Source organism: Acyrthosiphon pisum, chromosome A2, assembly GCF_005508785.2.
Source record: "Acyrthosiphon pisum isolate AL4f chromosome A2, pea_aphid_22Mar2018_4r6ur, whole genome shotgun sequence".
Lineage (NCBI taxonomy): Eukaryota > Metazoa > Arthropoda > Insecta > Hemiptera > Aphididae > Acyrthosiphon > Acyrthosiphon pisum.
The window spans coordinates 88,282,809-88,295,923 of record NC_042495.1 but is presented as its reverse complement, the minus strand read 5'-3'; the positions used below and the strand labels follow the sequence as shown (position 1 = coordinate 88,295,923).

Genomic DNA, 13,115 nt, shown 5'->3' with positions numbered 1-13,115 from the left:
TGTTACAATATCAGTTGAAAAATATTAAAAATATATAGCGCACAATTTTTTTTTATAAGCATTTAAAGATCGAATTTTGACAAAATTTATCAAATTTTAATTTGAATAATTATTTTGTAGTTAAAAATTTATAAAATGTTCAACTTTTGTACCTGAGAATTGAAAATTTAGAAGAAGATTCCACGTAAGTAATTAATTCTGTTACCAAAAAATCTAAAATATACATTTACACAGTTTATTTTTATAGTCATTTTAAGTAGTGATGGGCACAACCGAGTGAAAACTATCGAAGTACTCGATAGTTTAAACTATCTAATTACTCGGTTGTTTTATAAAACTATCGAACTATTGAAAACTAATCGAAGTATCGAAATTTTTACTTTTTTGGTAAGGTTATGTATTATTTACTATTTAGCCATGATGTTGTTAATGCTGTTATTCGAGATTCGACTATCGAGTATCAAGGCTGGTTATTTCATTTTTTATATTTTTGTCTTTAAAATGTCTATCCCAAATTATTATCAAGTAAATTCGGTCGAAAATACCGAAAAATTTCTCGATTGTTTTTTTTTAACTCGATAGTCAAAACTAGTTGGTACTAGACGTGCATAGGCGCAAATAGAGGGGGGGCTTTAGGGGCTAAGCCCCCCCCCCCTCCCCCAAAAAAAAAAAAATGTCCATAGCCCCTCCCAAACATTTCCTACATTTTGTTTTAAACTTATTCAATATTATTAAAGTAAGGCCTTATTAGCCCTATTATCCCTCCCAAATCTCAAACGCTATTTGCGCCTATGTAGACGTGTATTACTATTTACTACCGAATGAAAACTATCGATAGTCAAAACTAGTCCGTGTAAGACGTAAGTAACTACCGAAAGAAAACTATCGAATGCATTACAGTAATATCATTACTTGATAATTTTTAAAAACAATCGATGAATAATAATATCTATTCAATTGAAAAATCACTCGGTAGTTTTTGAACTATCGATAGACAATCGATAGTCAAAACTAGTCGGTTGCGCCCATCACTAATTTTAAGTACAAATTTGGACGAAATTACATATTAAAAACCTAGAATAACTAATTTAGTTATTTTGTTATGATTGTATAATATTATTTTTGGGTATACTTGAAACTTCTAAAGTATACTATTATATATCTATGATAGTATCACGGTTTGTTGTTGATGTATAACGCGTTATAAGTACCTAATAGATATTATGATATGATTAATTTGGAATTTATTATAGGTACCTATTATAGATCAATTTTTTTTAAATACTATAGACTATAATATAATATTATGTCTTATACCTATACTGACATACCGTGTCCGCTCAGAATCGTTTTTCTTATACAATGATATTATATCATTGAATTCAAATTTAATACCATCCATTATACAGTGACCCACTTGTAACCTACTGTACAGCAGAGCGAAATCCACTTACCCACCTTTTTTTAATATGTAATTTCGTCCAAATTTGAACTTAAAATGACTAAAAATAAACTGTGCTTATGTATTTCTTGGAATTTTTGGTAACAGAATTAAATATTTACGTGAAATATTGTTTTATATTTTCAATCCTTAGATATAAAAGTTGAAAATTTTATAAATTTTTAACTACAAAATAATTATTCAATTTTAAATTTGATAACTTTTGTAAAAATTTCAACTTCAAATGCTTATAAAAAATAATTGTGCCAAATGCCAATGTATTTTTAATATTTTTCAACTGCTATTGTAACAATGTATCAGGAGCCTTGTATTAATTTTTTACACTTTTTGGCCCAATAGATAAAACTTTATTGATATTTATAGAAAAAAAAACTAAAAAAATTGAAAACTTATAATGTCCGTAAACAGCTCAAAAAGAGTCAAATTATTTTCAAAATTTTTATTGTATATAGTAAATGCTAATATAAACATTCAGTGACATTTTCAAGTTTCTACAGTCACTCGTTTTTTAATTACAACAAAATAAGAAAATCGTTACGTAAGAAATCGAGTGAATATCAAATGTTGTAAAAATATGAATTTCAAACGCTCATAAAAATTTAATTTGAGTTTCTTATAGACATTTTTTTTTTTTTGATAAAGGTAGATTATCCTATAAGGAATCTTGTATTACATTTTAAAATCTTAGTTCTAAAAAGAAAAATTTTTACGAATTATTTACTCAAAATAATTTGCTAATTTTCATGCTAAATTTCGTGATTTTTACATATTTTGTCAATTTTAAAACTTTAAATGCTAATAAAAAAAAACTGTGACTAAGGATTTTTAATATTTTTCAAATGTCATTGTAACAATATAGTAGGAGCCTTGTATTAAATTTTCAAGTATTTTTACTCAACAAATAAAGTTTTATTGACATTCATAGAAAAAAAAAACTAATTAAATTGGAAACTGAAATTGTCTGTAAACAGCTCAAAATATTTTGAAAATTTTATCATGTATAGAAAATGGAAATTTAAACAACCAGTGAAAATTTCATGTATCTACAGCCATTCGTTTTAAAGTTACAGCAAAAACCAAAATCAATTTTCTCGAAAACGGATTTTGCGTAAAAATTCCGGTTTTTCCTTAATTTTTCTTTTGTTTTTCACGGCGCTTTTGAAAACTATTGGAAAAATTTTACTTTTGACCCCCCCCAAAGTACCAACTAGATTCACTTTCCTATCATAAAAGGTACTGTTGAAGAAAATTCAAGCACTTTTACTGTCCTAAAAGTTGATGACAGACACAAAAAAATATTTTAAAAAAAACACACATCATTGTAAAATCTATACATTCATCGTTCCACTCAGAATCTAAAATTAAGAACTTGTTTTAGAAAAATATTTGAAAGAATCATCGGATTGATATTTTTTCTTTTTAAAATTAAAAAATTAAAAAATATTAAATGTCTAACGCTTAGTTTTATTTATTTAGAGCTCTAAAATAACTTCAACAAGCAGTGGTCACGGTCACTTAGTAACATGTGATGATGATGGCCTAGTTCATTTAATTACGCGTACGTTTCAAGTTACTACATTTCGAGCCTATCAGTCTGTTGTTCTTCTTTCTACACAACTACAATATAGTAGTTTTTTAGTTACAATTGGGGTGAGTATTTTGTATAAGTATTCATTATAATATTTATTATATACATAAACTTTTACATCTAGGAAGATGAACCAGATACTAATACCATTCTCAAAGTTTGGGATTTAGAACGAAGAGATCGTCAGAGTACTCCAATATGTATACGGTCTACAAAACTACCAAAATCTGAAAAACCTACTACATTGTGTGTAACTGACAATCGTTTGTTGATGGCTGTTGGATTTGTAGATGGTTGTATAGCTTTGTTCAAAGGAGATTTGTCTAGAGATCGGAATTCTAAACCCAAGATGTTAAAAGAGTTGGGTCAAGGAATAACCGGAATGGCTTTCAAATGTGTTAACAAGGATCAATGGTACCTTTTTGTATCTACTGCTTCATCTGTGCAACAATTTAATGTTAATTCCAAAGATTCCTGTCCTATGGTATATTTATTAGTTTTCATTACTCTGATTATATTTTAGGTGATACTAAAAGATTATAACTTTAAAATGCTTTGTTTTAGACTGTTTTGGATGCAGTAGGATGTGATTTCAAGTGTTCTGTGTTAGTGAATGGACCTGATAGTCATTTTATGATTGCAAAAGAAGATGTAAGTCCTTAAAAGATACAAATTATATCTTCTTTGTGTTCTAGGTTGAACAGTTTTATTTATTTTATTTTAGGCCATTTATTGTTATACGGTTGACAGTCGTGGACCTTGCTATGTTGTTGGAGGTCAAAAAATTATTCTTCAATGGTTTCGAAATTATCTAATTATAGTATCTAAAGAAAGAGGAAAACCTATAAGTGCTATTACTGTCTCTACTACTACAAAACATTCGTAAGATTTGTTTAATATGTTCCCTTTTTTCTAGCTTTCTGAGTAACTAACTGTGATTTTAAATTATTTTTCAGTGATGATATAGAGTCTATTTCAATCACTGTGTTAGATATCCAAAATAAGTTTATAATTTATACTACTACCATGCAAGACATTTTATCAGTTCTACCAGAGTGGGGATCATTATATATTTTAACAACTAAAGGAAGTTTATCGCAGTTGATAGAAAAAGATTTACAATCAAAATTGACTGTATTATTTAAGAAAAACTTGTACGATGTTGCGGTACGTATGGCTAAGTGTCAGCAATATGATTCTCAAGCTCTGATTGATATATTTCGTCAATATGGTGACCATTTGTATACTAAAGGGGATCACAGTGGTGCTGTAGAACAATATATAAAAACAATTGGAAAACTTGAACCATCGTATGTCATCAAAAAAGTAAATATTTTAATATATAAACTATGCAAAAATTAAAACTGAATACTAATGTACTTTATATTTTTAGTTTTTAGATTCTCAATATATAGACAGTTTAACCACATATTTGCATGCTTTACATAAATCAGGTAACGCAAATAAAGACCATACAACATTGTTGTTCAACTGCTATTCAAAATTAAACAGTCTAGACAAACTTCAAGAATTTACTGTAGTAATTACAACGTTTTAGATTTTTAATAACGGTAAAAATAAAATGTTAAATTTAATAATTTTAATTTGTGTTCATTACAGATAAAAGACGAAAACATTGATTTTGATGTGGATGTGGCAATAAAAGTTTGTAGACAGTCATCACCTGAAAATGCACTTGCATTAGCTGAAAAACATAGCAGACATTCTTTGTACATCAGAATACTTTTGGAGGATCGTCATGAGTATACATCAGCTTTAGAATATATTGAAAAACTTTCCATTGAACAGGTACCATATTGTTGTTGTTATATTAAGTAACCACTAATAGCAATTAAAATAATTCTTGATATTTTATTAATTTCAGTCAGTACAAACAATTAAGCAATATAGTAACGTATTCATGGAAAATGTTCCTAAAGACACAGTCAGTTTTTTGAAAAAATTATGTTCCACCTGTTATACTACAACCAATGTAAATGCCTAATTTATTCTTAGATAATGAAGTTTGTATTAAATATAAATTGTATTATCATTTTTTAAGGTAGACCTGTCTGGAAATTTAGCTCAACCTGAAGATTTCATTTATTTGTTGCTTGACGACTCTGAATGTTTAGTGGATTTTTTGGAACATTTTGATAATGTAAGTTACTTGAAAAGTAATAACTAATATTTAATAAAAATGACAAAATGATTTAACTAATGTATTTATTGAAGTTTTTAGATAAATGGTCTACATCATTACTGAATACATACATCGAACATTGCTTGATTGTGTGGAAAAATGAAAACAATCAAGAAAAACGTAGCATAATTGAAAAGAAAATTGTTAATATTCTACAATCTGCTGATATTATAACATGTGACCATTATCAAGTTTTAATCTTAGCCACGTCTTTTGAATTTAAACCAGCCATAGTCTACATTTTTGAGCGCAACAAACAGTTTAGTAAAAAACTCAATAATATTTTATTTACATTACACAATAATTTTTTTTTTCAGATACTCAAAGTTAATTCGCTATTACTTGTCTTTATATGATTACATTAGCGCAATAGAATGTTGTAGGAGATATGGACATGTAGAATCAAAATTATGGATATTATTGTTTAATGCAGCAATGGTAGATGACATGTTTCCACCTTCTATGTTGGAAGAAATATTAAATGAAATTGGTATGTACCACTATAAAGATTATTCTTGTATGTACTCTAAATTATATTAATCTTTTATTGTACTTTAAAATAAACCAGTGTTATTATTATTTTAAACAATTTTTCAAATACTGATTAAATATCTTATTACAGTATATATCAAGTTGATTTTAACATGTACAATATGGCGTGTCTATTGTAAAAATTAATAGATTTCAACATGATTTTTGAAAATAATATTCCTTTAAGTCTTAAATATGTATATGCAATTTTTTTTTAACTCTCATTTAGTGATTATGTACAATAACACTTTAGATGTATACTTTAATTATTAATTATTATGCTATGGAGTTCATAGATTTCTATTAAGCTGCCCAATTCTATGTTATGTAACAAGCAACAACCATTGATAATTGAATAATGATAGCTGATAGCTAATAGCTATATCATCAATTGTCACTAATATATTATAGTATAATTATATAGTATTTTGGAATTTTTAGTGGTAGAAATTCGCACACGGTAATCTGTCAAAAATGTTGGACAAAAAGTCCCGGACCATTTTTTTGAATGCAATAACAATTCTGAAAATACAAATTATTAAAAAACCAAATTTTCAAAAATTGAAACATTTTATATTTGATTATTATTTTCTTTATACCTACCTAATTTACAAATATCGGACGGTATTTACTAAATGGATTTCTGTTGTATCTCGACTTTTTAAACTTGAAAATTGTAATTGTATACTTTATAGTTATAATAAATAAAAATCAAAGACAATATTGTACAAGAAAATTAAATATTAATATTTATTTTGTGATTTGAAAAATTTGTATTTTTGGACTTTTCGCCCGGTATTCCATATACATACCAAAGTTAACCTACTATTTCATATAAATTTCAAATAACTCAAATACATGTCAATCAATGTGTACTTTATAATAGTGTAAAATACTAATAATAATTAACTGTTCTAATAGAAAGAAAATCTCTTCTGTCGGCTCATTTTACTATTACGTCATTGGCCAAATCTAAAACCATTAATATTGGTCATGTTCGAGCTTATCTAACAAGTTTGTTTGGCGCTGAGAAAAAAATCATAGAAAAGGATAAAGAAATGGTTGATAAATATCAAAAAGATACAGAAACCCTAAAACACACCATTGAAAAATTAAAAAATTGGTACATACAGTCATGCCTAATAATGACAATACATAATAATTTAAAAATTTAAAACTTAACAATTATTTTTCAGTGCGGTCGTCTTTCAAGGTTTGCGCTGTAGTGCATGCAATAACCAATTAGAACTTCCTAGTGTACATTTTATGTGTCAACATTCATACCATCAACAGTTAGTAAACATTTTAATTTCTACATTCATATTCAAAATATCTAATTTAATATTCACTATCGTGATATAATATCATTCAATGTAAACCGGTTATTATTTTATTTAATATAATTTTCTGTTACATTTATTTTTATTTTAGCTGTTTCCAAGCTTTTTCAGAAAGCGATGATGATTGTCCAGCTTGTACTCCTAACAATAAACAAATAATGGATATTATACGGACTCAGGTAAATTATAATAAAATACAGTAGTCTTGTAAATTCGCTGGCCTAGTAATTAGGCTGTGTCTATTAGTAATTGTTCTCATACTAGTTTCTGTACTATCCACTTGGTACTAATACATCACCTAACTGGTATAAAAAAAAAATGTATGGTTCATGATAGGGAATATTATATGAAATAAATATTGATATTATTAATAATTCTCTATGCCAGGGGTCTCCAATTCATATTTTTGGAAGGCTGCATTAAGAATTTACAAAAGTTTTTGCCTAAGTTAAGAAACTATATGAAAAAAAAAAAAAAAAATTTAATTACAATAAAAATCTTCTTTAACACTTTCAACGCCTCTGATGCGTATACGCGTCAACAGAGTTTATTCCGACGGTGACACGTTAATGCATCAAAAACATATACGTTTATTAAACCATAATTAAATCAACTCTAAATTTAATGGTATGGGTGGTTTCCGTCATTTCTGAAATCACGGGCGGCGTTGAATGTGTTAATCCCCATAAAAATAAGTTTCTTGCCTGAATGCTGCCATTTGGGGACCCAGCTCTATGCAATTGTAAGTTACATTGACATACAAAGATCTTTAAATGTCTATAGTAGGTTAATAGTGCTAAATCTTAAGAAGCATTATTTAGTGTTGTGCTGCTGGCCATGTGTTAATTATGTGTCAGTTATGATAATGACGGCAGTAATACTTAATTTATTTTACGTATATATGAATTCTTTTTATGTAAAATTTTTTTTATTTAGGGTCAGATAAAAGATTATAATGAAGCATTCCATAGTCAGCTAGAACGAGCTACAGATAGTTTTTCACTAATATCAGAATACTTTGGTCGATGTCTATTTGATGATCTATCTACAGTTGAAAACCAACTAGCTAAATCGAAATTGGTATCATCTCCAGTAGTATTATCACCTAAACCTGTACCTCCAGTGGTACAAACACCACCAAGACTGAGTCCAATATTATCTGTACAAACTATACAACAACCAAACACAAATCCGTTTGATGAAGATGGCGATGATATGGAGTACGATGATAATAAAAATCCTTTCAAAGATGAGTATGATGAAAGTAAAAATCCTTTCGCAGATGACAGTTAATTTTAAATTAAAGTCTAATTAATAACAACTTATAAATAAATAAATAAATAATTTATTATTGTAATTTAAATGAATATAAATGCAATACTATTGTTCCAATTAAATAAATGATATATATAATATATATAATAATAATAAAATTTAAAAAAAAATTAAAAGATGAATACACAACTTTATTTTTACTATTTATAAATTTAAAACAATGGTTAGTTATATTAGCTAACAATATTTATACATACTAGACTAAAAATCAATGTTGTTAACATTAATTTAAGATAAATTCAATGTTTTCATTATTTATTATTAATTATACAATATTTGAAAAGGTAAAATATTTTTTCAGTCCTTTCGAATGAATGATCTGCCACTGAAACATTAACAATTACAAAGTCATTATATTTGTGTATTTTAATAATAGATTGTATTTTCTATAAAAAACTACTTATTATAACAAAATGGTTTGTCTGTGTGTGAGTGTGAATTTTTACACCAGTTAATTCATACTACTGATCGGTGACAATTGTTCATGCAACAATTCTAATTTACTACATAAATTACATAGGTACTTAATAAATAAGTAAAAAACATTTCCAAGCATACTAGTATGGTACAAAAATGTAAAGTAACATATTATAGTATTACAGTCCTACACGCTCATTTCAATAAGTTACCTAACACTCATAATGTGTTATACAATCCTAATACATCAATAAACTTAATTAATCAATATCTCTAAATAAGTAATAGAGTAAACACTACTCTTTTTTTTTAAATAATAATTTATGTTAAAATAGATTTTCTCTTAATATTTTATAACCATTCTCTTTGGAATTTAAGTAATAAATATCATTCATTTAAAATTATAATTATTATTACATATTATTATTACATATTATTGTATATTCAAGTAAACTATTATATAAATTAAGGTCGTTTTACAAATTTTTGATTGTTGAATTATTTATTATTTATTGACTAATTTATCTTTTTTACTTGTGTTTATCTTTCTATATTGTCAAATTTACATTTTTTATGAGTCATATAATAAACGTTAAGTTTGTTGTTTAACCATATTTACTTTGGTCGTATTATTTTTTATAAAGATAAATATAACATTTTATCATAAACAGTGTTTATAAAATAAGTTTTTTAAAGCTAATAAAGAGGTTTAAAAATAAATTATACAAATCTAGGTGATTTGATAATATGATTAAGAATTTAAATGCTTTTTTTCATATTTTGTGAGAAAAGAAGCAGACAAAATAAATTTTAAGCTCGACACTCCAAATTAAATTAACTCTTAAACGTAGGAAATCAGTAAAAAATGTATTTTAAAATTGTACTTACCTAATAGTTTTCTTTTCGTTAGATTTTTTAGATTCTGGTCTAGCTCTGTTGAGCACTTTAATGAAGTCAGTTGTTTTTGCTCGCATACAGGAATGTATATATGCTTTCGTGCACTTAATGTGGTAATGTAGATAGTCACGGAACATATGAATCAAATCAATAGTATTTTCACGAGCTGCACGATTAGTGTGTCTCGGGAACAACACTAAAATTATTAAAGGTAAATTAGTTATTCTATTTTTTTAAATGGGTTCTTGATTTATCAAAACTAAAATAGGAAAATTATTTTCTTTTATATATTATATTATTTTTATATCAAGGAAAATTCAAATGTCAATCATTTTCTTACCAAATGTTATATATCCTACTTCATCACCAACACGAGCATTAGTATCTTGCAGTTCAAGGGGTGGTTCTTTGTGTGTAAACAATACTTGAGGTGAAGTTTGACTAGCTCGCCTGCCTTCTCTTAGTTCTTGCATAAAGACTTTTCCTAAAACTATGTCATCACTATCTCTGAATACTGTACTGAATACAACAGTTACACGGTCAGCTTTTGCTTCCACATACCTAGTACACAAGAAATGTTAGATAAATATTTTTAACATAAAATCAATTTTTCACTCACATAGTCTCATCTTCTCGATAATTAATCACAGCTCTTTTATGGCCTTCTTCACCTTTTTCTTGAAAGTCAAAATACTTTTCAAATACTGAAGCGAAACAATTACGTTTAAATTGACCAATTTTTTTCACTAATAATTCCCAATCATTGGGAATTTTTTCTAGGTCAACTAGCAAAGAAAAATTAAAACCCGATTCTGGTTCTGTGACGTATGACCCATACACACGGTTTAATAGTTCTGTTGCTCCGTGTTGTTGTAGTTCAGTATAGAATTTCAAAGCTATGCTCACCTGCAACATTATACATATTTATTTTATGAACCGATTTCCAATAACAGCGTTAAACGTTACACTCACCCTAAGCTGATTTTTTTGGCCTTCTAAATTTGAAATGTGGAACAATACTCCCGCATAATCCGATATGAATATATTTGTGTTTTCCGGCTTGTTTCTACAATGCAAATGCAATAAATTAAATATCAACAGTTTATATAGCATATAGTTCAGAAAAGTGACATACCCTGCCAAAGCATTTTTAATTCTCACACTGATGGATTCTTCAACAACGCGGTTATTTGTTTCTAACAATATCATGATTTTACTGACAAATGGAACAAACGATAGACTAAATAGACATTTAACAGTAAATAATTTAATTTGTTAAAAAACTATATTAACGTAAACATGGGCGAAATTTTTTTTTATATAATTTATGGATAAATTGTCAAATAATATGACGAACCTTCTCGGAAGTTAATATCAAATGTTTTCATTTTAGATAACGCGGCCGGATGAGCAGTATGTCTGGTGGTAGCAAAATTAAATATTCCGTATGAATGATTCCCACCAGCTAACGCGTGTTGGTCACCATGTACTCGCAAGTGAACGATAACATTACTGATTATCTGGGATATCCCATAGACCTTATACTAATTTATAGACATAAGACGGGACGTGGTTGTAGTGACTTGTAGTTCCGGCGTCCAAGCGTGACGGCGCTGATCAAGGTAGTATAACGTACACCGCACATGCGCACTGTATATAATATATATTATATATTACTGTAACAGTAACACAAACCGCACCGGCACCACCCACCCGCATCACGCCTGGATGTTCCGTCCACAGAATAGATGAAATCTATTCTGTGTTCCGTCTATATTTTGTATAAGGTCTATGGGATAATGGGATATCCACGATATCGTGATTAAATATATAACGGTTATATTATCTTTAATAATTAATAGTGTGGATATCTATAGCATAGATAAGGCGGACACTGGACAGCGGCTGTTCTTAAACTTTTGTAGTTCACGGACCCCTGATTAAAGATATTAATAATAAGTAAAATAATAATATTTAGTAAAATAATAATTGTTTGTGACTTCATGATATTGAAAAACAATTATTCATGATATGTTGAGAAATATCAATATACTTATATACCCGATACCGTATTATTATAATGTAGGTATGATCATTATATTAAATACCTATTAAATATTTGCCGCCTGTAAATTGAAATACCGTATATTTACGTACGGTTTTGATTTTTGTACCGAACACGGTACACGGAGTAAAAAAACGTTGGCGTCCGAAGCACAACTTCCCCCACTTTGTGCCACGGCGGTTAAGGTTTTTGGCGAGAAGCACAAATGTTTGACCGGCCGACGTCCGCGCGCTGCAGTCCGTGTCCCGTACTCCCGTGTCCACTGACTAAGAAAGGGACCTATTATGGAAATTCCATGATAAAATAAACAGTTTCCATAATTGAAGGGTGCAAATGCAATACGTGGTATTGCCAAAATTTCGAAAATCGAGTTAAACATCGATTCTTATGGAAAAAAATGTGAGGAATTCGATTTTGCAGTCAGAATTAAATTATATCGATTACTTTTATGAATAAAATCGATTTTAGAACTGATGTTCAATGCATAATGTGATATTGCCCCATTTAATGTCAATGCAAAACGTGGTATTACATATTCAATCATGTTAAAGTCAAAACGTATTATTGGCCATGTTATTAGTATTGAAGCATACTTGATATCATTGCAAAACGTGGTATTGGCAATATTGCATTTTTCTTCAAAACGTGGTATTGCAGGAAATAATGCGTTTTGTATCAACAGAAATAGGAACAACTTTAAAACGTGATATTGCCATTACCTTTTCAAAACCTGTAATACCACGTTTTGGTCTGACACGAAATTTTTAAAGCATTAAAAACAATGTTTACAATTTAGGTAGATTTATTTTGACACTCAATCGTTTAGTTTTTATTTTTTACATATAAATAAACTTATTCTGAATGTTTATAGTCGTCAGAATATGTATTACCGTTTTCCTTGATTTGTGAACATTTTGGTTTTTGGCAATACCACCTTTTGCATTTCCACCCTTCAATTATCATTTTTACAAAACATCAAATTCTTTAAATCTATTCTGGTTTAATTTAATGTTGGTTAATTAGAACAACAATTACTGTAATTTAAGATACCTATATTTTAATTTATTATTTTTAAATATCAAGTTTTATTGTAATTTATTCTATTTGGCATATACACGCTAACACGTATATGGTATTAGATATAGGTATTTTTATTTTTCGAATGCTTCATGTACTAATCAGTAATCTTAGAAGTATTTTTATTAAATACTTATAATTTATTATTTTTATCCTTTAAGGCAGTGGTTTCCAACCTTTTTTGGATCGCGACCCCACAT

At 28.0% G+C, this 13,115-nt stretch overlaps 2 protein-coding genes across 2 annotated transcripts; one reads left to right on the top strand and one right to left on the bottom strand.

Moving 5' to 3' along the window:
- Window positions 1-420: 420 nt before the first annotated feature.
- Window positions 421-8,500, top strand: LOC100162617 (vacuolar protein sorting-associated protein 11 homolog). The gene is made up of 16 exons (XM_016807986.2): window positions 421-465; window positions 2,939-3,112; window positions 3,175-3,534; window positions 3,615-3,701; window positions 3,775-3,932; window positions 4,007-4,376; window positions 4,444-4,590; window positions 4,671-4,859; window positions 4,936-5,043; window positions 5,113-5,211; window positions 5,286-5,512; window positions 5,571-5,743; window positions 6,706-6,907; window positions 6,981-7,076; window positions 7,216-7,303; window positions 8,061-8,500. The coding sequence occupies exons 1-16, from the start codon at window positions 421-423 to the stop codon at window positions 8,415-8,417; spliced, it is 2,880 nt and encodes a 959-aa protein (XP_016663475.2). The 3' UTR covers window positions 8,418-8,500.
- A 69-nt stretch (window positions 8,501-8,569) lies between these two features.
- LOC100168789 (probable actin-related protein 2/3 complex subunit 2) lies at window positions 8,570-11,148 on the bottom strand. Its single transcript, XM_001951423.5, has 6 exons — window positions 10,909-11,148; window positions 10,746-10,839; window positions 10,393-10,679; window positions 10,114-10,334; window positions 9,765-9,969; window positions 8,570-8,784 (listed from the first exon to the last, which is right to left on the bottom strand). Exons 1-6 carry the CDS (start codon window positions 10,980-10,982, stop codon window positions 8,757-8,759), a joined length of 909 nt encoding a protein of 302 aa, XP_001951458.1. The 5' UTR covers window positions 10,983-11,148; the 3' UTR covers window positions 8,570-8,756.
- Between the last annotated feature and the right edge of the window lie 1,967 nt (window positions 11,149-13,115).

Coding starts and splice junctions, on each gene's coding strand:
- LOC100162617 (XM_016807986.2), top strand. CDS start 421: ATGTTGTTAATGCTGTTATTCGAGATTCGACTATCGAGTATCAAG. Junction 3,702..3,774: donor TTATGATTGCAAAAGAAGAT/GTAAGTCCTTAA, acceptor ATTTTATTTTAG/GCCATTTATTGTTATACGGT. Junction 7,304..8,060: donor TGGATATTATACGGACTCAG/GTAAATTATAAT, acceptor TTTTTTATTTAG/GGTCAGATAAAAGATTATAA.
- LOC100168789 (XM_001951423.5), bottom strand. CDS start 10,982: ATGATATTGTTAGAAACAAATAACCGCGTTGTTGAAGAATCCATCAGT. Junction 10,680..10,745: donor GCCAAAAAAATCAGCTTAGG/GTGAGTGTAACG, acceptor ATAATGTTGCAG/GTGAGCATAGCTTTGAAATT. Junction 8,785..9,764: donor AACGAAAAGAAAACTATTAG/GTAAGTACAATT, acceptor TTAATGTTTCAG/TGGCAGATCATTCATTCGAA.